At 39.6% G+C, this 27,516-nt stretch overlaps 2 protein-coding genes across 2 annotated transcripts in view; one reads left to right on the forward strand and one right to left on the reverse strand.

The window, feature by feature from the left end:
* The window catches only part of LOC139290584 (transmembrane protein 65-like), a 30,847-nt gene extending 22,227 nt beyond the window's left edge, over positions 1-8,620 (forward strand). The window contains exons 6-8 of the mRNA XM_070912406.1: positions 1,191-1,233; positions 7,657-7,762; positions 8,235-8,620. Of these exons, the coding sequence (XP_070768507.1) occupies positions 1,191-1,233; positions 7,657-7,762; positions 8,235-8,384 (299 nt within the window). The 3' untranslated portion in view covers positions 8,385-8,620. The remainder of the gene's footprint in view (positions 1-1,190; positions 1,234-7,656; positions 7,763-8,234) is intronic.
* Positions 8,621-16,278: 7,658 nt separating this feature from the next.
* mboat1 (membrane bound O-acyltransferase domain containing 1) lies at positions 16,279-26,170 on the reverse strand. Its single transcript, XM_070912122.1, has 13 exons — positions 26,081-26,170; positions 25,250-25,395; positions 24,785-24,862; positions 23,056-23,151; positions 20,596-20,651; positions 20,274-20,328; positions 19,035-19,227; positions 18,514-18,706; positions 18,161-18,264; positions 17,944-18,008; positions 17,703-17,835; positions 17,282-17,433; positions 16,279-16,456 (listed from the first exon to the last, which is right to left on the reverse strand). The coding sequence occupies exons 1-13, from the start codon at positions 26,168-26,170 to the stop codon at positions 16,279-16,281; spliced, it is 1,539 nt and encodes a 512-aa protein (XP_070768223.1).
* Positions 26,171-27,516: the final 1,346 nt, after the last annotated feature.

Consider the following 27,516-nt stretch of genomic DNA (forward strand, 5'->3'; position numbering starts at 1 on the left):
ATGTTGTTTTAAACCTTGTTGCTACAGTAGCAGGAAGTTAGTTGGACTGAAGCACTCAAGACCTCCTGTCAGAGTTAGATGGAGATTGTGTCATAGCAGAGATGGTACTGCTGAGTTTCTGTTCCCCTGAGGGTGCCTGTGCCACTGCAGCAGCTGCAGCAATACTCTGAACTCAGGGTTATGGATAACAGAGAGAACACAAGTAAAGCGCAGACTTTATTCCCTCTTTTAGGCGCCACTACTACAGTAACACACAAGCAACAGAACAAGCAGATTATTTAACACAACTCTCTTCCCAACTCCTGGTCTTCACTCCTCCAGCACTGCTGCACTGAGAGACCCAGATAGAGTCCCAGATATATTCAGGGATGATGACACACAGGTCTGCTGCTTTCATGAGTCATTTCAACGTGCCCTCATCCTCCTCTCCTTGGGCACTTTGTGAAGTGCTGCTCTCCTGCTGATTATTCATGTGAAGTTATTAGGCTCAGGGTGCGAGTCAACAGCAAAAACTAGCATGGTAAAGAATAAGCAGTGTATGGTTATTGTAAAAAAAAAAATAAAATAAAAAATACTGAATATTTGCTCTCTGTGTCTTTCATATTTAGAAATGATTATGTGGCTTCATGGTTAATTGTGAGGCTAAATATTAGTGTATGCTTACTGGTCCACACATGCTGCTTCTTGCTCCTGTCCTCTGCAATGCAAGTGGCCACTCATGTGACATGTGGTGTAATATCATCAAGTACCAAAGGGAAATAGAGGAAGGCATGTGAAGATAATTAAGGTGCCCGTCTGTCTCTCCAGCTCCTGGACAACACCTCACCCTCAGTTACAGATATATGCTTTAAGTATTTCTGATGTACGTGTACTTGAACTACACATTCTGTCCTCCAGTATTTTCACAGCTTGTGTAGCTCACCACTCATTATTCAGTTCATATTTATTCCTAACACCATGTATTGATAATAAGGGGAATGAATTTAGTAACCTGTTAACATTCACCATACTGTCTGCTGGCAGATGACTCCAGGTACATGCCTCTGAGTGGTGGAAGGAAGAGTGTGTCATTTCTTGTGTTTCATATAATGAAAAAGTCAGTTTCCAGACAAACACACTCTGTGACACAAACCTCAATTTCCTGACTCATTTTGTAATTGTGTCTCTTTCTCCTCTCGCATTTTCTGCAGCTGCTGCCCTTGGCAACCTGGTGTCTGATCTGGCAGGGCTGGGGTAAGAATTTCACACACACACACACACACACACACCAAGACACACATACTCACACACAAGCACACAGGCAACTATTATCCTTAAAGTTTCTGTAAGTCATGGGAGGTTGTAGGAGGACGGAAACAGTTCAGTGACTTACAATGAATACCCTCATTCTGTCATTTGATGAAATGTGAAGAAAGACTATGGTAATATCTTATTACCTATTAATATCTGTTTATCCTATTACATGGTAAATTACAGCAATACAATGTTTTTGTCCACCCAGGTATGCAAATTATGATATACAGGGTCCTTTTTTACCACTCCACTCCCTTAAGTGAAGTTTAAGTCATTAAATAGGTCATTATTGAATTAAGCCCAGAGGAGGATAAGCATGAATAAGCATCAAGGGAGAAAGAGAAATACAGCCACCAGAGGTTTGTGTCCCAGAAGAGAAAAGACTGTGATTGTAAAACAGCATGAAAAGAGATATTACCATGAATAAGAAAAGCTTATCAATGTGGTTTGATTAAATCAAGACAGTCTGAACAAGGTGTGTCTAAAGGAGGAGACTTAACTGAATCAAGTAAGGTTACAGCTATAGAAGAAAAGAAATCCTTGAAGAACTAAATCTTGATGTTAAACCAGTTATTAACAGATGTAAAGGACATACATCATGTTGCTCTTCTTACAGATTCATTTAAAAACTCATCATAATACATTGTTTAACAAAGTCATCTTTTAAAAAAAAAAGATACTGCGATTATATTTGGTTTTGTTGTACTGACTTTTGTTGTGAAGATTTTATGCAATATTATTTATTTATGGTCTGATCAGACTCTGACTGCTTACAACCTGTAATGTATTGATGTACATTTCAGGTTTGTGTAACTATGAACATAGTATAATTCTGGTTCTAATAACCAGCTTTATACTCTGTTTATCATAAACTATTTTATTGCTGACGTACTAAAACCCCAAGTTGTAAAAAAAAAAATTCAAGCTCTCCAAATTTGCCTCATTAATTCAAGCCAAGATTCAAGTGTGTTGTTTTCCTCCTCCATCTCTCTTCATTTTTATTTTGTTTTCACTGAAAGAAACAAAACAAAATCATCTAGAGTTTCTTTCTCCCTTCCTCCAAAATTATTTTTAAAAACGTGTGTGATGAGTCTGGGATCCTTTCAAATGATTGCTATGTGTTATCAGGTTCAGTCAGCTGATTCATGACTGTTATCCACGTCAGAGCCTCCTGGTGGCCACAGGGATTATAATCAGCCTCCTAACCTGCTTCATGGGCTTAACCAACCATTACACTTACAGTAATGTGCCACCAGCAGCCTGCTGGTTGTATTTCAGTGATTATTAGTGAAACCAGATAATGAGTCTTCGTCATTTAAATACAGAGAGAGTCAGCAAAACAGACGAGATAATAAATAGACAGACGTGTAGAAATACAACTGTAGAGACTGTGTGGTCCTTTGCACAGTTTTAGTGTGATGGATTAGCTAAGTTGTTCTGGCCTTTGTAAGCACTCTCAGTAGACACACACAGTTCTGCCTCTGTGTGTGCGTCTGTGTTTGCCACTCAATCATAATTGGAAAGCAGAGCCCTTGTGGCCAGTTTGTCAAGGTGAGACTCGATTAGACCAGACAAGAGAGGGTTTTTTTTTTTCATTTGATGGATTTACACCTGTGAGTGTGAAGGCTGTTTGTCTGCTACACGTTGTCTCAGTGGAGCTCCTGCAGGGGCTCTTCACCGCAACATTTGCATCACTGCTCATCTTCATTTCAAAGAGGAAAGGCTTCTTAAGTGCACACATATAGACCCTGTGCTTGAGATTACTCTGGGAGCCGGTGTCGCTTTAGTGGCAGTTGAGAGCTGAGGAGGCTTAGTAGACTTACTGCTGAGGTTGTGGATAAACTTTGATCAGAAGGTGACGGATGAGGAGATCCCAGATGCCTCTTTACTGCAAACCTGTTGCAGCTTTGGTATTTAGTCTGCTCAGATCCTCGCAATGCAAGTGGCTCAATTTAATTTAATAATGAATAACTTTTCGGACAGACTTTACTCCACCAGGTTAAAGACAGTGGGAGTCAAAGCAAGTCTTAATCCTGTGCCTTTAAGTTTTGCTGAGCCTGAATGACGTGTACAATGACTAGGGCTAACTATCATGGCCTGAACAACAGTCCAAAACACAAAGATATTCAGTTTGCTATCATAATAAAGTAGGAAGACCAGCAAATATTCCATTTTGATAAGGTGAAACCAGTTGCATTTTTTCTTGAAAAATGACTTTAACAACTAATAAATTATTTAAATTGTTGCTGATTTGTTTGAATGTTTGGACTAGTAGTTGCAGCTCTTGTACTCTTTGCTGTTCTCAACCTATTTAGTGCCTTTAATTACAGCAAATATAAAAAAAATACCAGAAAAGTCTGTCCTTGTACCCATACATTTGCATATTTTGGAGGTTGTTTCCTGTAGTTGGCTTGGATTACATTCTCACTCCCTAACAAACTCACTGCAGTTCACTTGGAAGAGGATCAACAGCCCCATTTTCAGACAGTCTGGGTGTAATGATGTTCAGTTAGAATTGTTCTCGCCTGCCTCAATGAGCCAAATTAAAAGCTCTAGAGAGTGATTCAAAATGCTGCTAATATGCTTACTGTGAACCTCGGCATCCTTTAAGTTTACATTTGCTGTAAAGTCTCATTTGTCTTTCAGTTGTGTTACAGAAACCCTGTAGCACATGCGCCAGTGTTGTACTTGGAGATCACACTGGGTGGAGTGGATAAACATTTCTGCAGACACAATAAGATTGTTAAGTTTTTAAATGAAAGTAAGTATGATAAGTAAATTGAAACCTCTGTTATAAGAGGTAATGGAGACAGACAGGAAGCACAGCGGTGAGAACGCTGATGACTAGCAGGAGAGGATGTAAGACGAGTCTCAAACCCCGTTCATGTACACATTAGTCTGCTGATCCGCAAGAACTCCCAGTGAAAGTCAAAGGCACCAGCTTCTCTGCGAAAGTGAGATTTTCTCAGTCATGTAATCGAACAGCACAAATAGATGTAGCTGTCACTACAGCATGTTCCTCCGGAGTCTCTTCGGTCAATAGTGTAGTGGTTACGTTGCAATGATTGTTTGTAAATCCTCCCACTCAACGTCTGTTTTCCTCAACTAAGAGACAGTGACTGAGCTCTGCTGCTCCGACTCCCTGCTCTTCAATAAAATGTGTGTGTGTGTGTGTTTGTTTGTTTTGTGTGTGTTTGTGCCTGTGGTGAGCAATCTGTGCAGCTCTATCCACATATGTGTTTGTGAGTGTGTGTTCATTTTTCACGTGTAGGGGGGTTCATGCTTGGGTGAATTTTTACGATTTTCCTCCGTGCTTGTGTGTTTGTTTTTGACAGATGTGGGAAACCAGCTTAACCTCGTTGAAGATCATTTAGCTCATGAGTCATTCTGACCGTTCAGCCAGTTGATGCTTAGCTTCAGCTGCTGTATGTGTTCCTTATGGGCCCAATGCATCAGTGGCTTTCTGGAGCAGACAGTCAAGCATTATTGCATTCAGCCAAGTTAGAAAAAACAGGACAACAATCCCATTAGCGGGCTCTAGGGAATGAAAAATGGTTTGATTCCTGACACATAACCCTGTGATGTCTGTATTTCTACCTTACACCTATTGCATGCTGGGATGAGTTAAAGCATATTGTACAAAGCAGATAAAGGCAATGGATGATTGATAGTTAAATGTATCAGTTTTTTTCCTCATACATTTTTCAGGATTAACAATAGTCATACTTCATTGATCCCTTCAGGGAAAATATAGATTTGCCTCCAACATTTGTTACAGACATGAAGGGATTCAGTTTTTTTGCATAAGGATACCTCAGTAGGGCGGATGCTTGTTTAAATTGTGGCACAATCCTAGTTTATCCTGTGGAAGGATGATTTCTATAATGACCCTCCAACCACTCCTTTTGAAACAAACCATATGGACTGTAGCTCATTTATCATTGTAACATTTTTATTCCCTGTAGTTACTCACTGATTTGGATTCCCATCCCTGACAATGGCACCACCGCTCAAACACTTTCCTAGATATCGCCACTAATATGAGAGCAGCTTTGCCTTTTTAACTATTTAAATCCAACACAGCAGAATATAGTTTTTTTACTGCCCACACTTAATGCTTTGATCGTGCTAACAGATTCAGTTGTTGTTCCTGGAAGAAAACACAAAACCTTTAGTTTTAGTTTCTGGTAAAATGTGTGGATTGAGTTTTTATTGCTTCTGGTGCAGCCAGGCGGATTCTCAGCCTTCTGTCTTCTCATCACACAGTGAGTCTAATGTCGAGAAGAGTCCAAGGCCTTAGCTATTTCATCATTTGAACGTTCAAATGCAGACCTGTTTTCTTTTGCCATCTGCTGTTGCAAATATATGACATATTTGGACTGGATTTGACTCAAAGGCAGGAGTGTACCAGTCAAATCTAAAAGCATTTTTTATGAATATGAGAGTCAGTACTTGGATTGGTGATGACTTTTGCATGCTGAGTTTCATCATATATCATATTTATCTTAATTTGACATTTTTTCGAGCAGAAGAGAAAAACAGTACATGCATAGTATACATAATACATACATAGTATACATAATACATAGATAGTATACATAATACACATACATAGATTTCTCTGAACATGACACTAGAGACTCAATTCTGCCCCCTGTTGCCATCATAGAGTTTGACAACATTATTCATCTGCCACAGTGCACTCAGGGCAGACGACGTAAACATGCTGGTCTGCTGTGATTTATGTAATTATTGTCCTCATGATCAATTTGGATTTATTAGCTTAATAGTCCATCTGTTATGATAAACACTGAAAAGTTTCTATTTCTGCTCTACTGGGATGAAAGGCCACTAGCACACACACATTCAGCTCAACACACACATACACACACACTGGCTTCTTCTCCTTGTCTCTTATCTTTCTCTCTCTACCTGCTACTCGTCGCTCCCCTGACTCGAGAGCTCCAGCTGCAGCTTATTTGTGTGTGCAGTGAACTGAGGATCCATTAGTGCCAGTGACTGAACCAGACCCATGTCCAAATATTGACTTGAATTTCTTTTCTCACATTGAAACTGCTTGACCTGCACTATATTTTTTTTTGCTCCAGCAGCCTCAGACTGGAAACATAACATGACACATGACAGTAAGGTAGAGAAGCTCAGTTATTATTTTGGTCATAACACTCTTACTGCCTTTATAATTACAATTACGTTAAGGCTGGATTACCAACTGAGCAAAGTGTGTAAGTGCTCTGGGCACCAGACCCTCAGAGGCCTGTAAGGCCCCTGGTTTGTTTGGACACAGAAGAATAACTCCAGGTCAATGCCTAGCTTTATGGATGCAGACGATCTATGAATTAAAATCTATGAATAGAGAATAAAAACAACTGATTTATCTGTATTTTAATAGTTTATGGAATAGTTTTATATCTACTGTATAAGGGACATAAAATAAATTGTGGCTCTGTGATACACACAACTCATCTCCACACAGTGTTATTCAGTGCTCCACATCAGACAAAACGTACAACTTCTTTCAAGTTTCTTATGATTGAGTTTTGAGTGTTACATCTCTGTCACTCAGTGAACACTATTCTTTATCTGCAGCAATCTGTCTTTGTTCTTTGGTCTTTGTCATCTGTGTAAAGCACTGACAAGTGCTGGCAGTTAATATTATGAATACACTGGAGGCGCTTTCTCTCCCTTTCTGTTGTTAGAGCTGATATTTGACATCCTGCTGGGTTTAAGACAGATGGCAGCAACAAGGGAGCAGATTGGAACATGTTCTGATTTATTTTGTTTTTTGTTATTATCGTTTACTTTGCTGCACTGGGTGTTGTTCTGTGACATGTAATGTATAAAAACCTCTAAAGGAGACTATCATGTGAAACTGGAACAAAACAAAGAAGAATAAGTGGTTCTAAAATTAATCTATGTACAAATTACATCCTGGAGCTTCAACAAACACAATTTAAATATGCCAGTGAGTGTGTGAGTGTATTTGAGTGATACAGTTTATGTTCAAAAGGCATTGTTTACAGGATATTAATATTCCTTTGACCTTCTTTTTCTTTACATTTGAGTCAAATCTGAAGCTTCACTGAGTCTTTTCTATGATAACTGGTCTCTATTACTGACCTTTATGTCTTCCATGTCTCTCTGCTCTGCTTGAACTGGCTTTCCATCTTGGGATATGTCAAAATGAACAGACAGAGTGATAATTCATCATCTGTTTCTCAAAGCACGATAATGGGTCCATCATTAGAAGTAATTCATTGTTGCAGCTCGCTTTCACACCGTTGTTGAGTTTGATTCTTATTTTTTCTCTAATTCTTTTTCCCACCTGTCTCGTCCTCTCTTTAGGCTGGCAGGTTATGTGGAGGCCTTGGCGTCTCGGCTGGGAATGCAGATTCCTGACTTAAGCCCAAAGCAGGCGGACATGTGGCAGACCAGAGTCAGCTCTCACTCGGTTGGTATCATCATGCCGCACTAACTGTTATTTATTATGTAATGCGTTGTAAACATCAAACCAGGTCGGAGTGTTTGTACAGTGACAACAGACGCACAAGTCTCTGTGATGTGCCCTTTCCATCACTCAGTCATTGTGCAAGAAAATTAGACAAGGATTTTTAATATGCTCTGACTGCTGAAGTGTGAAATGTAATTAGCTTTAATTAGGTTGAGTGATTAGTCCAGTACTGAGGGCTCTTGGCTGATAGTGAGCGGTCATGCCAATTGTTCTGGCATGTTGGGGGATACCTCTTTTATTTTCTTGCATCAAAATTATTTACAGTTTGATTAAAAAGTCACTTGTAAGTCAAATGTAAGAGGCTTATTTACTGGAAATGGGGCTGTAAAGCTGTGACGTGGATTATTATTTCATTTTCTTAACCATGTTTTTTGTCAGTGTTACTCTCTTACTTCCATTTTCCTCTGTGCAGGGTAAAGCCCTTGGTGTTGGAATCGGCTGTATCCTCGGCATGTTTCCTCTTTTGTTCTTCAAGGACGACGATGAGAAGAAAGAAGGCCAGACGGAGGCGAAGGAGAAAACACAACCACCACCTGCTCCAACAGAGAGTAGCAAAAACTGAAACTGTCAACTCGCGGGAGACAAATACTATTTGGAATCCATTAGAATACTTTAAACTGGGGCTGATTGGCCGTGTCTGGTGGACTGGAATGTATGGAAATGTCATTGAACCCCGTACAGTCTAATCACCGGGTACTTTAAGTCAATCTATCAAAGGTATTCTGAAGAGATTTTAGATATTATTTGATTGTAGACTTTGAACTTAAGCACAGGGACCTGATTGTCTCTTGAAGGGACGAGAGACAGTTGATTCTTTGGACTGCTGCTACTCCAACTAACACCGTAACCTCACCTTGTTTTGACTGACCGACACGGGCTGAAACTCATTTATCCAAAACACAGTGCAGCGACCTCTTTCTGCCCTCTGCTGCAAGTCTGTTGAATATATAAACCTCTGACTCTTAGATGGTTAGATGGCAAGTAAGCTAAAAAAAAAATAAGGCTTAAATACAACAAACTTTGGAACCAGTGTAAGAAAAAAAAGGCACTTTCAGAGCTCATTCAGACAAAGTATCTTACATGGCATTCTGACGTTGAAGGTTTCTTCTATATTGTCAGAAATTCTTATAACTAATAGAGGAAGACTGAAAGGAAGAGGCATGCCAGTGGCTTGATTTAGCAGTGTTAGAAGTCATGCTTTGAAGAACTTTTCCTTTTTCCTTATCAGTTTTTGAGGATGATAAGTCAAGGAAAGTGGGTGACTTTTGCATATAAAGAAGCACCCTTTCACATCAAGTTAATTTTTCTTAAGTTTTACAAGCATGTCTGCCTTTTGATGATGTCATAGTCTTGAAAAGTCCTGCAGGCCTGCCTCATTCACACTCCATGACAACCAGTCAGCTTCCTCTAGTGAGAACGCAGGTGGTTAAATACACCTGCTAGCTGCTTCTTTAGATGTTTATGTTTTTTTGTTGGCAAAGAACTTTATATAATATGCTTTGTGATAATCACCCAAAGCAGTAACATGCACAAAATATACTGTATATGACCAGGTCGGTGCAGTTCAACAGAATCTAACCTTTTAACAGTTTGTTATTTTTGTCAGAAGAGTACGTATGACAGAGAGTAAGAAATACCAACACTGAACCACCTGAGACCTCTGTCTCATTTGCACCGACCCTCTGGCTCCAATACCATATAATTAATGTCCTCCATCTCTGCATCAAGCAAGCTGCAGCTGAACTACACAACACGTCTTCCATGCACGGTGAGACAGCACCAGGCCTCTAGTCCAGTTTCTATTAAGAAGTCACATTTCCAGGACAACCTGGAAATACTCACAACTACAGCCCAGTAGATTCAATCAATTTGGCTTCACACTAAATGAGATGTTACTGCTTTTTAATACTAACGCACAACTAATTTTTTTTTCTATATCTACAGATCTATTGTCTCCGCTCTACTGCCCTCTACTGGCTGAAACTCTGAGAAGGTTTCTTTCTGTTACGTTCAGTTTACACCTCACACATGTTTATAAATCATCACCTATTTGCTTCCCCTGTTTGGTATTCAAACCCCTCAATGTCTAACTGCTAAGCCTCTCTGGCTATAATTGATTACTCTGATTATTATTCTTATTTTTAAATGCAAAATACATCTGCACCATCTGCCAGCCATGAAACATGAAGGCAGAGAGGATATATTTGGGATAACACTACCATCCATCCAAGTCTTAATTCAGCTTCCTAGTTTATCTTTTGAGGAGTTCTGTTTGTCAACCTGCTCAGCACAGGTTGCTCATCTCATCAGCTGAACTGAAGACTGTTGTTTATGGCAGTGAAGCTGTTTAGAAGCTGAAAGGATAGGAAGCAGCCACAAGTCTCTGAATGAAACAGAAAATGTATTTATTTTTGTTATAATATTCAGACTTGTATTCATGTATGTTCCCAATATATATTCTCTTTATCTCACAGGACAATATTAGGAATAGAAACTCTTTGTCAGCACAAAACACCTTTGTGAGTATATTTTCAAAAGCATTCTTCAACAGGAAGGACTTTCTATTACAGTCCATAACTAAACTCACGAGACATGCTCTTAAAAACCTGCCCTGTATAAGATTGTTCTAATTATTTATTATGTGGGTGACAGTGATCCTAAACAGTGATAAAAATGATGAAAATGTACAAAGAACTGAACATATTGATATAGTTAGGACTTTTTGATCTGATTGCTTGATTTCCACCTTGCATGCACTGCTAATAAAAAAAAACCCTATTGTACTTGTTGTAAGAATATTAAAAAACTTGAGTATGTTCTAAAATGATGTATTGCAGCAGGATACGAATCAGTGGAGGTGATAAAATACGAGCAACTTATTAACATGCAAAAGATCCACTTTTTGACTATACATATAAATATCTTTTTTTGGCTGTCTAAACGGTAACAAAGCACAAGGAATCTCATGTGTTTCCCTTTTTAGACAGCCAATGATAAACATAGATAGTTCAAAATAGGTAATATAGGTTGACTGTTTTTGTATAGCCCTGCAGAGGTTTTGCAGGTTGGTAACAGAGCCCTCTGCTGGGATGTGAAGTGGCAAAATCAGAGTGGAGGTGTGGAATGAATCCTACAAGGAGCAGAAAACTCTGCTTGATAGGCAAAATGTTGTAATAGTTTCCAATAATAGCAGCAATTTGCCTCCTTGCATTGGATCATTAAATTGCCTGTCTCAGTGCTTTAAGACTGTCTTTAGTGCATGTCAGTCATGGTGAGAAAATATAATCTCTGTGTCAAAATGATGTAATTTCAGGGCTATTATCTTTTTCCTGGACTCACTTTGCACTGCATCACTAAACTTGCTTGCGTCATTGGGAGGAAAGCAAAAAAAGATGTACAGTTCACAAAAGCTCAGAGTTGATGCATTATCTCGAATCAATGTAATCAAATCTGAAATTTGAGAAGTTCCTTTTGCTTTCAGTGTTTGTATGGATCTGCTTTAGTTTCAGAGGATTCGAGAAGCTTTACTAGTTGGAGATTTGGACAGGCAGGAGTCATTAGCCAGATGCATTTCAGTATGCAGTACGTAGACATTACTGTCCTACAGTTTTTAGAACATGGTCCAGTATTTGTAGACCATATTTCCAATCTTATTTGACACAGTCTGTTGTGTATTTTATCTGACCATCCAAATGAGCTACAAAAAAAAGTTAATTCTGGAGTTCTTCTAAAATGAAAAGGAAAATGGTATTCAGGTTTAGCCATGCTAGTGGCATTGCTCTAGGGTTGGCAATGCTAGTATGTCGGTCAGTTAATCCATCACTTTGGTCCAGACTGAAATATCTCAACAACTATTAGATGAATTGTCATGAAATCTGGTACAGACAGGCATGTTCCCCAGAGGATGACGTTTATTGACTTTGGTGATTTGCTCTGGTGCCTTTCCTCTAGTGTGGTGTGAGCTGCATCTGTACTGGTCAAAATGACCTTTGCTGCATTTATAGAGCAATGAACGGCTGCTGTTGCTGTGCCAACTTTCCAGGAACTAACAAATAAGGCCTTGGTTTTAATTTAGCAATCATGGTATTTGAGTTTAGCCTGTGGGCTTTGGACCGATGTCATAGCCTGAAAGTTTTCTCAGTAATCCTTCAAACTCAAGTTAAAACATAAAAGTCACAAAAATCTAAAAAAATTATACATTTTACACAGCTTTACACAACACATCCACACAGGTTTGGCCTATTCTCTGCCACACAGACATGTATTTACAGTCCTTTATCTCCCTTTAGCAATAAGGGTAAATCAATTCAAGCAATGAGATCATCAAATTTGTGTCTCTGCAGCACCATCATCTGTGTGTGACAGTAAGGATGACTTTATTTTGTGACATAGTTCATGGTGCTAAAAAAATATCACAATTGCTTTCTGTCAGTGCTATGCTACTACGTTTTGTTCCAAAGTCAGTGTGTGCTCTGTACATATGTGAAAAAGAAGAGATAAATTAAAATGATTACTGAGGATGAATGTAATATAGGGAGTAGATATAATTTTTTTGTTTTGTTTTTTGATTTTATCTGCTTTGATTAAACAATTATCACCTGGCTGCAAACATCTGGCATGTTGTGGACCTTCCCAGTACATTTTGCATGATCACATTATACATTTTAGTTTATGGCAAAAGTAATTTATCTTTGTTTATCTGTTTCAGGTGTAAGTTTGATTCAAAGCCATAACAGTTGGTCTTTTAACTCAAATGAATGCTACAGTATGCTAAAGTACAAATTATTATACAGTCTCCAAAGATCTAGAGCGAACATACTCCAGAACTGCAGCAATTTAAGTATATTTTGTTGTTGCTTGTTGTCATCTTTGTCCCATTTTCGTCTTTCCCCCTGGTTGTCATTAGTTGTCTGTGAGCTCAGGATGGATCTAAACACAGCGCACGCACACACACACACACACACACACACACACACACTCAGAGGGGAACAGACAGGTGACACAAGGGACAGAGAGGCAGGAACTTCAAGAGTATCATCAGAGATTAAACAGCTTGGGACAGGCGTTGCATAGAGATCATTCAACTTGACAGTGTAACTGAGAGGCGGAGTCAAGTGTCAACAATAACAGATAGAAAACAAATACGACTGGCACCTGAAATTATTGAACAGAGGTTTTACTTATTCCTAAAAGTAACATCTTTGTCTTCATAATGGTTTAAATTCCTCATTATTATTAATTATATACCAACTTACAAATAAAGATTTTTACATCAGACAATTCAAAAAAACATTTTCACTGAAGCTTTATTTGTTACTCATTTTTTATACCACTCACTCTTTCCTCCATACAAACAATACTAAAATGGAGCAATGGGGTAAAAAGAAAAGATCACACACACACACACACACACACACACAGTCAGTATATTTGATCACATATACATCTGCAAAAACATATACAAAAAATATCTTCTTAATCAGTATTAAGTCATTCAAATAGCTGCTCATTCTGACAACACAGTCATACTTTATATGTGCCACTCATCGCTCATTTCCCTGCACTAAAAACATTAGCAACGTGCAGACATACAGTGCCATGAACAGGTTATTGACAACAGATTTAAAGGTTACGTCTGGTTCCATATCAGTTAATAAATTTGTTTCACAACAGCAATTCTACTGTATGTCATAGCAAAGCCATACTTGCGAAGACACACACACACACACACACACACACACACACACACACACACACACACACACACACACACACACACACACACCTCTTGAGGAGTTTGGGTGCAGTCAGCCTCTGACAGTAGTTGCGGTGGGGACTAACTGTATCACAATCAGCATTAAAGAAAAATTCCAGGACTAAATTGCTGGTAGAATGGCCTCTTGCAAAGAAATGGCTGAGTCTACAGGTCCCCAGAGCAGCCATTACTGATGCTTCATTAACTCCAAGAGAAGTACTAATGTGCAGTTAAACATTAAAATAATCAACAAAAATTACATATTGCCATCTTTACTTCAAAATGACCCAATAGTTAAAAGATTTAGAGGTTAATAGAAATATATGTTAATTTGCACATCCTCCCCTCACAGATGCAATCTTCAGTCCTGATAGAAAAATTAAAAAAACACTTGTAAAAGGTCTTTGACTTTTTTCTCTATGAAGAATTAGAGTTGAGTCAATATGTAAACTAAGCCAGAACAGGCAAGTCCAAAATACACCTGTAGTCAAAAAGTTGAGATTAAATTTCAAAGCAGGTATTAAAATACATTGAGATTGTGTCTCCAACATGACTGGACAGATAACCATGCAGTTAACATGCTATACCCAAAGAAAGAAATTGCATTTTCATTAGGCAACCCATATAATGCATTTAAAGGGACAATCTGTAGTTTGTAGTTTTTCTTCATCGGGCACTGTAACACTACCAAAAAAATATATAACTTGTTAGCGTTGTTAGCAAAACTTATTATAACCAATCCATAAATGTAGCTGAAAGCTAACATGCGAGCCTGCAGCAGATAGCACCATTAATAACGAAGCCACTGTGCTGCTTTTAAAACTCCCAATGCTCCCAAACCTCTCATGAGTGATGACAGAAAATAAAAGAATAATAATTCATAATTATAAAAATGTGAATGTGTCTTTTTGTGTTTGTTTTCACCATGCTTAGCATAAGCATCATACTCGGATTCATCAACTTTGATGGTGCAAAAGTAAAAGCTAATGAAGAGAAGAAATTGTGAATTTTGAAATTGTAATATCCATGGAAAAAAAACTATGAGCTTTCTGCTCAGAGCTGGTATGAAGTTGCATTGGGAGATGCTGCGGCGTGGCAGTTTCAGTCAGTCCCGTTACGGCTTACCTTCATTATTTAATTCAGCAGAGTTCAGGTAATACAAACAACCAGCAGATGTCTCTGCTGCTGATATGCTCGTCAACAGTTTTCAAATGTGCTCTTCCTCAAAAAGAACCAGAGCGAACACAGCACCACGTTCCTGCTGAGAAGAAATACATTTGATTCATAAATTTCTGTTTTTGATCATATTTTCCATTCTTTGAGTGTGCAATGGTTTCCTCCCAAAAAGAGACACTTCAAATGTATTTCTCTCAGTTTCACCACAGCTCTTTGTTCAATTACTCCATATCATGATACCAGGTATCAAGCACCGTTCACATGCTAAGCACTAATACATTAAGAACTATGTCACTATTAAATATCCTGCTGCTTCAGCACAAGAAGATATTTCTTGGGGAAAGTCTGACTACGCTCAAACTATTGAAAATCAACGTGTGCTCATATTGCACCACTTCATCACTTGTTACAGTTGTGCAATGCAAAACAACATAAGCAAAAGCTTCCTGTAATATCGCACAATTTATTTAAAAAAATCTTTTAGCTTTACCTTTATGCTTACAAGGGTATAGCTAAAGCCCATGATTATCCATAGAAACTATAATAAAGTGTTCACTTGTTCTACAGCATAGTCAAGTCTCCTCACCAGGAGGAGCTGCCATCCTGTGCTTAAAAGACTTCATTAGTAATGCTTTCACTGGACAGTTTGAGAGCTGCATGGTCTAATTGGTATTTCAAGCGTCTTTCCACCCAGCTAGCACAATCTAACAGTGGGAGACATACCGACACAGTCCACAGTTTTTCATGACAAGGTCACGCATGCACAGGGTCAGTGACAGAGGTTGGTGGGACGTAACAGAGAGTAAACGATCACACACACTCACTCACACACACACACACACACACACACACACACACACGTATAAACCAGGGCTCTCTCTCCTCTGGGCATGCTCTTTTGTTGTGGCCACACAAGGGCAGCCTTTGTATGCCATCAGACTGTGACCAAGTACGAGCGTGTCTAAGAGAGAGTATGTGCATATTTGTGTCCTAGTGTCTGTTTATGCATGAGTTTGTGTATATGTGTGTGTGTGTGTACTGGTATTTGTGCCCTGTTTTTTGAGCTGCTCTCCCACTGTGCTGGCAGGACAGCGCAGATAGAGGACTGGAAAGAAAGTGAGCCTCCTTTCTCTCTTCACACTGTTGTATTGTTGTTGGAGCAGGAAGGCTGGTGTTGAGATGGGTATGGAGGGGGGAAGTGGAGGGAGGCCAGCGCCCTGGTGGTGGTGGTGGCACCAGAGATGTTCACTCAGCAAGTTTCTCTTTCCTGCTGAGCTTATGTTTGATGTATTGTCTTAAGCTTACAATATGGCAGAAGAGCCCCATGTACATCCAGTGCCATAGGTTCAAATCCTGCATCATATCGTACCATCATGGTTTTGTCCTAACTCTTTGCTCTGTCTTGTCCCGAACAAATAAATAACGCAATGTTTTCCCATTTTAAGTTGGCTGAATGCCCTTTCACTTGTCTTTGAGAGAACACCGTGGACTGAGGGCCTGGTAAAAGAAAGTGAAGAGGGGATTTTCAGTCTACTTTGTCATTGTTGTTGGAGTGAACAGGCTGGCACTGGGCTGAGCACGAAGACGAGAAGGAGGAGGAGGAAAATGTTTTGGGGGTGGCAGAGGGTTCCCTGGGTTTGTGTTTCCAATGCAGGGCGATCGCAGCCAGAATGCTGATGATGTGCACATGGAAGTACATAGACCTGGGAAAGAAAGGAGGAAAAACTTGTAACTTTTGAAACTATTGATCAGTAGTAAAATGTGACTTTAAGTTATTGAGCAGGTCACAAAAACTACTATTTGAAATAATAATAATAATAATAATAATAATAATAACAATAACTGATATTTTGAGATGTATAAAAAATGAATTCTAGGGCTCAACATTTCTTTTCAACCTTGATAAATGTCATCAGCCAGTAGAAAGGGCATTGTTGGCATAGCGGCTCTTAATATACCATCTATATGCCACTAAAAGCCTGCAAATTTATCACAAATGTTTAAAACTGTTGGACAAGGACAGAATACAAATTTAAATAGTAACGGAAATTCAGGTTGAAAGATGACCAAAACACAGTTACATCACAGGTACATCTCTCATAACCACATCTCACTGTTTCTCCCTTCTCATGTTAAGGTTTGTTCAAACTTCAATACAGATTATGTGGTTTGCTGCAGAGTGGCACGTGCTTCTATACATACTAATTGGGGGGCTGTGTTCTTCACATGCACAACAGAAAACAATATGGTGACCTCATAACAGCAAGAAGAGCTCCTTTGTTTCTTGTATTTGGCTGAACAACATGAAAAAGTCAAAAGAGAAAATGGCGAGTGTGACCACTTGATGAGAATAGGACCAAAGATGGGAAATACAGTATACTGGTGCAAGAAGTGAGGAGCATTGACGAAGAGGAGCATCACCAGTACTTGGCATGCGCAGCCGGCACACAGACCCACATGGCCACACGGATGTGGCAAACATGAATTGGACTTAAAGGATAGGAGGACTAAAGACGAGTATTACGTACCTGTAATAAACCAAAGTGGGCTCTACTGCAAGAAGAAGAAAAGGCATGACAGTGTAGCAGATGGCCAGCTGGGTGGCTGCCCAAGTTAAGATGTCGTAACCCAGCTTCAAGCCTCTGAAGCCCAGGAAGTAGTGGCGAACAGACTTCCGTATCTGGTGTGGAGAGACAGATGAAGAGAGGGGTAAATAACTGTTTTCACACCAGTGAAAGGATGAGTGTATTTGAGCTACAGTATGCTGTAATTCCAAGTAACCCAAGTTACTATTAAGTTACTTTAATACTAAGAAGTGTTACTGTTTGTTTTTTGGAAATTTAATAAAGCTATCAAAATTGCAAAATTACAATTGGAAAAAATACTGACTGTCCATTTGTAGACTGTTCATTTTCCTACCAGATGCTTGAGTATTAAGGAGGTACTCACAGTTCGTGCTGCCATAGTGATGGGGATAGCAGTGATGAAGGTGAAATAGTACCCTGGATAAACACCGTGCCACAGGGCAGACAGGATAAAGGTCAACGCCAACCTGTGCTTGGGGGCTCGGTCATAACACACCCTGAAAAGACGAGAGGAGTCTAACATATTCAAAAGAGTTTGTGAAATGGAAAACTGAGTAAACGTTTCTGTCTGTGTGAGTATTGAAGCTGACATTTGCAGCACTTACGTTTTGAGCCAAATTCCTGTTCGAATATTCCAGTTGTCTATAAATGTCTTAAAGCTGGTTGCAGTCTGAAAAATTATCAATAAATATCAATAACCACATAACAGTAACTGCATGCCTCGCTGTCATGCCTTAACTCACTGCCGGACTTAAATCAACATAAATGTACATGAAATTTAACACAGTATAGAGAGACCGCTATGTAAAACATCGAGGGTACCTCAATCCCCAAGATGTTGAGGTTGCAGATGAGGTCCCAAGATGGCTTTCCAGTTTCATCCATCCCCAAGAAACCATAACCTGCAGCGTTGTTGACTGCATCAGCTGACAGGATGGAGGGAAAAAAAAAATCACATGACTTCTCTGTAATAACATTATGAAGAGTCGGTCTAGAGCTGCTCTATTTGTAAAGTGTCATGAGATGACTTTTGTTGTGATTTGGCGCTATATAAATAAAATTGAATTGAAAATTGAATTGAATTGAACTTCCATGACAATAACAATGTAGCTCATGTTCCCGTCATCATGTTACCACAATTGGATAACTATAACTGAAACACACACACTGCTCACCCAGTGTCCAGGCGAAGTAGAATTTGGGCCTTGCTGCTTGTATGGAGAAGAAAGCGTAGGTGAGCCTGGTGAGAAATGGGGCGTGGCTGACAAAGTGGGGGTCCACGTTGTACGTTATCGGCAAGGACCGAGTCACAGTGAGGAAGAACAGCATACAGCCGCAGCAGACCAGCAATTTCCAACAGACAGCGTTCTGCAGAGGAAACGGATAACTGCTGAGCAGCGATTGAAACACACATTATGAATGTGACATGATGACCACTGGACCAAGTTTCAGACCAACAACAAGGACCCACGAACAAAGATAATTACTGCTTTATGCTAGATTCACTTCAGATTTCAGACAGCTGTGGAAAAGTCTCGGTGAATACACAAATCAAACTAGGAGAAGACTGCAAGAAAAGTGGCCTAGAATAGACTGACAGATTTAAAACCACCTCGACTATAGACCCAGGTCGTGCTGTGTCATTAAGTAAAATCAGTAGAGCGAGCACCAACCAGATATGCATTCATGAACTTACGAGAGGTGACGGGTCCGGTGTCTTATCATAGCCGTTCTGCCCATTACACGTCCCAGAATGCCGTCTGAGCCTCCTGCTGATGTGTCTGCCCGCTATGAAGTCTATGTAGTCCTTATAGTTATTGCATGGTCCCACCAAGACACTCAGGAAGTTCAGATTGTAACTCAGGTACTCAATGAGAGAAGGCCTCACACTGCAGAAAGAACAACAGGAGCACTGAGTCACTGAAAACAGAGAACGCTAATTTCAGTATGATGACAGTGATCACTTCAGGTGAAATGCAACAGTGTTACTGTTTATTTTGGGTGGAAGTTGTGAGAAAATGTGAGAAATTGAATTGTTAATTTAAATAAAAATTAACAATTTCAACTGTACTATTGCTTGTCAGATAAAACATTCTGTGAATGACAAATTCAAATGTCATAAATTAGCTTTTGTTTTGGTTCCTTTGGCCCTCTGATTACAGCAGTTACGCAACTATTTAAGGAACCAGGGTTGGGTATCGAGAACTGATTATGAATTGTAACCAATTCCAAATACTGATGAACCAGGACATCATGAAGAAATCAGCTTGTCAATTGTCTGAATCAGAATGAATAAAAGTGGTATCCAAACCTACAGGGAGCACAGGAATCTTAAAGTAAGCTAACAACCACGAGACAATAACCACATTTAGAGCAACACTGTGTGTTATCGTTGTTTGATACATTTCAAAATGGATTTTAACGTGGCATGCATGGTACGCTGATGAATGTGGTTTTATCAATTCACATGCATAAAAATGTAATATTTTCCATGCAAAATGATGCCTCTGTTTTAAGTTCCCAGCATGCTTTTTACATGAACAAGCTATTCACCATGATTGCATCTCCTTGTCACTGTCCTTCGTGGCTAAAGGAAAAGAAACAGTCATTTATTCTTTAAATAAGGTGTTGATTCTGATGCAACCTTCTGCACATACAGTATGTTGACAGGGACACTGGGTCCAGATACATATCAGTGCTACAGTGTAAACTATGTGCACCTAAATGGTCAGGTTTAAAACACAATCAGCTACATTCAGGAAGGAGAAATGAAGAAGAATCTCATCAGAGACCTCAACTTCATCATTATTCACAGAGCACAGTGCTCTGACTTGTCTCCAAAGAGTCTGTCTCTTGAACACTGCAACATATAATGACCACTGTATAAAAAAAAAGACTGAAGTCATTAGTATGTTTTACCACAGTAAAAACTTACTTTACAGCCAGAAGCTTCTGCTCCGGGGTCAGTTGTTCAGATTTCTTACACATACCTGAAAAACAAGGGATGGAGTCATTTTGCCACTTTTCACCAAATAATACAATGAATGATGGCTGAATTCCATTTAGATGCTTCATTTTCAAGGTCCTGGTTTTGTACATGCTGGCTCACTGTCACACTGTCATTCACTGACATTCATATAGAATAGTAAGTAATTGTGAGAGCATGTTGCCTTCACGATGAAAGGCTTGCCAATATCAGTGTGCATTTGAGTGTGTATGTGTGTGTGTGTTTGTGTGCATCCTCTCCTCTGCTTTACCGTCATGGAGGTGGAAGGCCAGCGTGGTGATCTTCTGGGTTACTATCATCAGAGGTCTGAGCAGAAAAAAATTAAATTTGAATTGTTTAATTCAACTGTAAAAGTTTGGAGAAAAAAGCTGATATGCACTGCTGAACACACACTGTTGGTAACTACAATTAGACACTAATTTTGTGGAGAAGGTTTTAGTGAAAGAGAGCACTTTTCAGTCATTTATTATATGACCGTCCTGAAACAAAGCACGTCCTAAGCAAACGCCCACCGAGCCTCTGTCTGAGGCCACAGCATTTATTTCCCCCCCGTGAATCACTTCATTCTTTTCCAGCAGTGCTAAATCAGGTCACTTGTTAATCAAATGCAATTCTTTCAAATCCCTAAATTTTCACTTAATCATTAAGTCTCTCTTTTGAAACCAGTTACAGCCTCATCTTCATCTTGACAAGTGTCATGTGTTCTACAGAAATTCCTGTTCTAAAGTTGATTACACCAACAAAGATTTCATCCATCAAATACTGCAGGTTTTTTCACAATTCACTTTCAAATGTATGAACATTTACCACTGGTATTTCAGACACTGTCGACCAGAACAACATACAATATACAGTTTAAATAAAGTTTAAATTTCAGTTTCAGTTGTTTCAGTAAGTTAGCCATTTATGGGTACCAAAAAGTGCTGGAAGTGATGCGACGGTGGAGGGCATTGAGGTCCTGTACAGTAAGTCTGAACAGACTAGTTTCACACCCCCTCTCCTAGTTTCATTCACAGATAGAGACCTCTCTGTCCCAAGAATGCGAGTGTGTGTGCACAAAAGCACACATAAACTACACCTCTCCCTCTCTCTCTCTCTCACACACACACACACACTGGTTCCTGTGTGTGAGTGGGCTGCATTGTGTGCACTGCATGGAAAGCTGAGGCAGAGAGGGGCTGGCCGAGCGGCTGGCAGTGCCAGCTCAATGAGAGTTGGCAGTTGGCTTAGGAGAAACATTTTCAGGGTGACCAGCCAGTATGTGCAATGCTCCACCACTGCAGCCCACAGACTCTGTTTTTTCCATGTAGACGATGTAAAAGTTGGCACTGTACACGCGATTGTGCCCCAGTTCAATTTCAGTTCTGCTGCCTTGCACAAAGTCAGAAAAGATCAGCTTATGGAAGTGCTCACTGACAAACGGGAGAATAGCACACAGACTTTAGAGACAAGCTCTAGATTAACTGTGTTTCCTCCAACAGGGAAAGCAACACAACACATCAAGGTGATAATGCGGACAACGCAGTAGAAAACAGCAAATTACAAACATAAGTGAAAACATTTGTTAAAAAATAAGCCCACTGAGTCAAACAACCTTAGTTTAAATGTTTAAGTATTTCATTCGGCACCAGAATCCTTCACCAAATCTTGTGTAAGTAGTTTCACATATAAAAAACCATCTCTGGGATTCACAACCATTTATCTGTCTAATTTGAAAGCTTAAAGAAGCTGGATCTCTAATTCAATATACGACCCTACCCAAGGCTGACTCACAGGCCTGGCTGCTCATCACCAAAGTCACACGGAGTGCAAGTGAGGCTGCCAGCAAATTCATCCACACCAGAACTGGACCATAAAGCTGCCTAATACAGGAGCCAGCAAAGTCAACTGTCACCTTTTAAAGAACAACTGCACACAAAAAACACTACTACCCACTTTATTTGGTACGAATTCTTCTTTTGCCACCTCAGTCATTATCCTGACAAAACACATGCATTTGCAGCTCCATGTTTAGTTAAATATTTGTCTGTTTTTTCTGAGCCCCGGGAGGCCCAGCTCTCTCTATGAGAGAATAACCAGTATGTCAACAAAATGATGACCCTCTTTATCAAAGCAACTGCATGCCATCAATGTGAAAGTAGCTAGGGAAAAAAGTTGCAGTTAATGTCTGTGGGCAGAGTTTTGATTTAAAAATAGTAATTTTAGATGATGCAATCTTTCATTCATGAAATAATGAGCAATGACAGAGGCATCGCCCATCTTCTGTTATAGGGAAACCCCTCCTGCTTTCTTCTTTTAGGACTTCTTTATGACCCTGAGTCCAAAAGAGAGCATGTCATGTTGTAATGAAAAGAAACCCTTAAAATAAAGAGCTATGTTTCTCTTTATGAAGAGTAAACTGCCCACTCCTTTAGAAGCAGCCTTGTTTCTAACACAACAAAGTCACAGTTGCCAGGAGGCGGCAAAGCACTTTAGCTCTACCTGGCAGGTAAATGTCAACTGTGTGCTTCTTTTTAATCAGTGGTGTTGTATTTACACAAGGCCGTGGCACTGGCAACTGTGTAAGCAGGCACAGCGCCATTTGGAAACGTTAACTGATAACACAAGAACTGCTCTCAAACTGAAATGATTAATATGCTGTCACCAGAAAGGTGTGGCAAAGAGAGGGGAAAAGAGGTGAGACAGCCGAGTGATTATGTTTTTTCCTTACCCAGAGAAGTCAGTGGACAGTATTCCATAGTTAAAGATGAAGACCCTGCTCACTTGGCACGCTGTCAGGTAGCCCATAGCTATCACCATGGAGTACCTGTATGTGGAGAAATGAACAAAACCAAATCAGACAAAAGACTATTAAGATGTTCTGATGATAAATACAAAACCTGCACGTATTACCAAGTAGGGCTACCACCCTTGGGTGATTAAGAAATGTCTTTTACTATATGCTGATAAAGGTATTAGTCATAAGAGATTACTAATAATCTAATTTATTTGTTCACAGTGAAATTAGTGGCTTTAAAAATATGTAAGTGGCAACATGCAATTGAATTAGATGAACAATCTTTTTAAAGATTTTAAAGGTGTATAATGTATCCTAAGTTATGAGAGGAGCTGCTACTTGAGACCATTAAAATGTATGAACGGACCTAATCTAAGATAAAATTAATAGCAAATCTGGCTCAAGTTCAAATGAATTAAAGCCATTGAAAATAATGGTTATCCATATAGTGAATCAGAGAAATGTTTAACACCGGGATCGCCACAACTAATTCCTAAAAGTCACAAATATTGACATTATAACATAGCAAACTCGTTTGTTGTGGTTGCGCACTAGAGTGTCCTTAGTTACTTCCTCTCACCCTGAGCCAGTGATAAAGAGGTGTGTAATATGGTATGTATGTTTACACTGGGACACGGTTTACACACTGTGTTTTACTTCCACTTGTACATAACAAGTCCAGTTTATCTTCCTCTCCCTGCAGGTAATCCCTTCACATGTGAATACCGGAGCAACCTCACCAAACCTCAACTATCTTGCTCTATTTATAAAAAAAAAAAACCTACTGTGACACACTTGAGCCAAGTTGTTTCAAGCCAACACACACACAACCAAATATGAAGAAACATTTCTGTACACTTGTAAAGCTACACAAACACACATGGCTGCAAAGAGAGAAATAGGCATTTAAAAATGCACACACACACAGTCCGACTGTCTCCATTGATTTAACAGACTGGTATGGCTGGCGTGTCGGGCTGCCTTTCACCTGACGTGTATAATGCGTGGGAGGGAGTTAATTAATAGGTAAACTCAAGGGGGGGAGCAACAAGAAACCTTTGTCAAATGTCAAAAACTGCCTTACTACAAATACAAATACAAATACATGCCCTTATCTAGACTAAGCCATCTGCCCGCTCCATCAAACGCACAGCTATGACGTAAATGGTTTCTGTGCTGATCTTGTCTAGACGAGTTTTACCTGAAAACAACAATAACTAGCACTGCACAAATATCATGAAAATGAGATGCTGCTGTTGTAGTAGTTCAGTCATCCACCTGTCGGCATGATGAGAGACAGACAGGTCAGCCTGGTCGAGAAACATCACTTGTAGCACACTTATTGATTATGGAATACAACAGGATTTTGTTTGTCTATAACCAAACCAACCAGCCTACCAGACGGTTATAAAGGGCAGAAGTATATAGTAACGGTTGTTGATACTTTCCAGACATGTGACAATGACTGATTGCACACAGCATTTAAGAATGTACTCAGTTCCACCTAATACTTGATGTGTTTAAATCACAAATCCCAACACATTTTAGTGCTGTAACATTTCATAATCCATCATAAAGTCTAACATTTTGTCTCCATCACATAGCTTTATCCCCGATGTTTATGTGGATTTCCCTTTGAAGACCTATGAAGACCAACACTTACCTGTGCACATTGTTGATGTCAGCTTTGATGATGATCAAGTAGCTGGCAACCACCACTGTCAGGATGTGAGCCGAGTACCTGCAGAAAAGGACACACACTATCAGAAAATGTACATCATTACTATCATTTGAATAATAAAACTGAAGAGGGCTGCATGTCTGTGATATGATACAGTGTGTGTCAGGCCAGCCAAGACATGTTTCCATGGAAACCTGTCATTCATGGGTCAAATGCCACCACAAACACTTCTCTTGTGTATCTCCTTTCTGTGCACTCTTATTGCCAACAGTCCTTCTGTAATTATAAGCCTGTGACGCTGCTAACATTCAGCACTGGACCCTGCACACTGCACATCAGAGCATATTGCATATTTTCAAGAAAGAAAAAATGAAGAGGTGCAGCATCACATGAGAAAAACTGAATGGAGTACTGTGTGAGCATGTCTCTGACAGTTTCATACAGTACCATCCAAAGCAGAAGATGAGAAAGGCAATGCCAAGGAGAGTGGCCACAGCGTGCCTGACCAGGGGATTGGCATGGCTAGGACTGAGGTAGAGGCGAAACCAGAAGGCAGCAGCCAGGGCAAACAGCTGGCACGCCAAAAAATTCACCTGTGTGATAGAGACAGGGATTAGGATGGGTGTTTACACATGCTCAGAAACATTCAACAAAATAAACTCATTCTCCTATGGGGACGTATTGTGACACCATGATGCAAGTGTAGCCAAGGCTTATGTTATACTTATGAATATTATATAATTACAACACAGAGGCTGTGTGGCCATGACTGAAATAGCAAACCTTTACTGCTCCCAACATTGACAAAAACAACACATGACAGAACACAACATTCCTTACCCTTCACAATGAAATCCCCAAACCTATACACTGAATTACGACCCACTAGAAGTGACCCAGATTCTTCAGAGCACCTCGCCCCCTTTATCCCCATTTGCTTCATCATCCTCAGTGGTATCATATCAATTCTCAAAGGTTGTATAGTTTTGTTGTGATATTTGTGAAGCAGACAAATAAAATACCTGGCTGTAAATGTTAAGTAGCCTAATTTCTAAACTTTGGCATGCAAGTCACTTTCTGATGCCATTTTGGCCTCTTATCTATACCATTAATGTTAATGAGCTGCAATGTGGGCGTCAATGACTGTTGGGAAATCACTGCACGTCTCTCTAACAAGTGACACACCGCTGATGGACAGACTTTATATTAATAACACAACGTAACTTGCAAAATGCTGTGTAACGAACACCTGGGTTGTGATTCATAAGATACTCTTACCTGATCAAGAGGAAAGCCCAAGTATTCACTGACAGGCAGCAGCCACTTGGATCCAGTGGTATTAGATGCGGTGTCCGCGCGCTCGTCCATCCTACGTAGTTTTCTTGCCGCGACGCCTCAGTGTTCCCGGTTTGTCTTTTTCCTTCTTTTTTAGCTAACTACTTGCTATTTTCTGTGAATGAAATACATTGTTTTCCCGAAAGGCCCCGTGACAAGTCAAACCAGTCCACAGTATGATAGACCAGACATAGCACTCCCAACTCTCCCAAATCTCCCTCCTCCTCCTCCTCCTCTTCGGCCTCAGTACCAGTCAAGTCTCAATAGAGACAGAAATAGCTATTCCGGCCATTGCTTCCAAAATAAAAGTCAATAGAAACCAGGTTTTATAGCATTGCACTACAAACAGAAAACAAGTTACGATGTGATCTGTCTGTAAGGAGAAACCTGTTCTATAATCTTGTTTCCCCCGACAATGTACTCGCAGACCTGCCCCTATGATAGGCGACATTTTAATTTAAATAACTCACTAATTTCAATATATAATTTCGATTTTGTTTAGGTATACAAATTCCTGCCTTTTTTGTAAAAACAAACAAACTGAAATGTTAGTCAGTGTTATATGTTATGTTCAAAGAGAAACTTGTGCGTAATGTCTATAACATTTAGCTATGGTATTGCAATATGTATATGTAATGAAATATGTAAAAAAAAAAAAAAAAAAACGTATGAAAGCCATTTCACCTTACTTCCGGTGTTATTCAGGGTTTCAAGCTTGGCGCAACATGAGTTGATGTCTAAAATGAATATTTTGTTAGGGAGTCTTGGTGGCAAAAAATACTTACTGAATGTGAACAGTAAGTGTTTGAATAGGTTATTCAAAGACTGAAGACTGAAAAACCTCTAGTACTCTGTGGCAATGTTTGTGTACAACTAGTAGTAGTACAAGTAGTGAGAAATTGTCACTTTGTGAATGAAAATGGATGACAAGACACGTCCTGCTTTGTTATAGTTTAGATGTGAGGTAGCCCAATTTTTTTTACATGAATGAATTAGTATGTGTGTGTTGCAGAGGGTATGAAGAAAGGTCATCTGTGAAAGCCATGAATGCTCTCTCCTGAGTGACCATGGCTGAGAGTCATATGGGAATAAATATCTATTAATTATTGTAGGGTTGTTGCTGTGATTCATAATTAATGCCCAAAGGTCAAGTTTTGCCTATGGCCCACATACTGAGCACCTTTTACACAGCGTGAGTCCCAGTGACATTTACAGTGAGGCACCAGCTATGAATTCAGCATAGAAGAATGTTTGCTTTTCATAATACAATTAATGTTGAATTTAACAGATTCCGATGATGATAAAAGCCTGGTAGGGATTTAGTATCTTTCATAAGTACAGTTCAGTTTCTTCCAGGTTTAAGGCCCATGTTGGAGCTG

This window comes from Enoplosus armatus, chromosome 9 (assembly GCF_043641665.1).
Source record: "Enoplosus armatus isolate fEnoArm2 chromosome 9, fEnoArm2.hap1, whole genome shotgun sequence".
Classification (NCBI taxonomy): domain Eukaryota; kingdom Metazoa; phylum Chordata; class Actinopteri; order Centrarchiformes; family Enoplosidae; genus Enoplosus; species Enoplosus armatus.

What these genes read in the sequence shown, in the direction of transcription:
- mboat1 (XM_070912122.1), bottom strand. Translation starts at nt 26,170, where the DNA reads ATGGACGAGCGCGCGGACACCGCATCTAATACCACTGGATCCAAGTGG. An exon ending in CAGAAGCTTCTGGCTGTAAA is followed by an intron (nt 19,228 to 20,273) that starts GTAAGTTTTTAC and finishes TTCTTTCTGCAG; the next exon opens with TGTGAGGCCTTCTCTCATTG. An exon ending in CCCACTTTGGTTTATTACAG is followed by an intron (nt 16,457 to 17,281) that starts GTACGTAATACT and finishes TTTCTTTCCCAG; the next exon opens with GTCTATGTACTTCCATGTGC.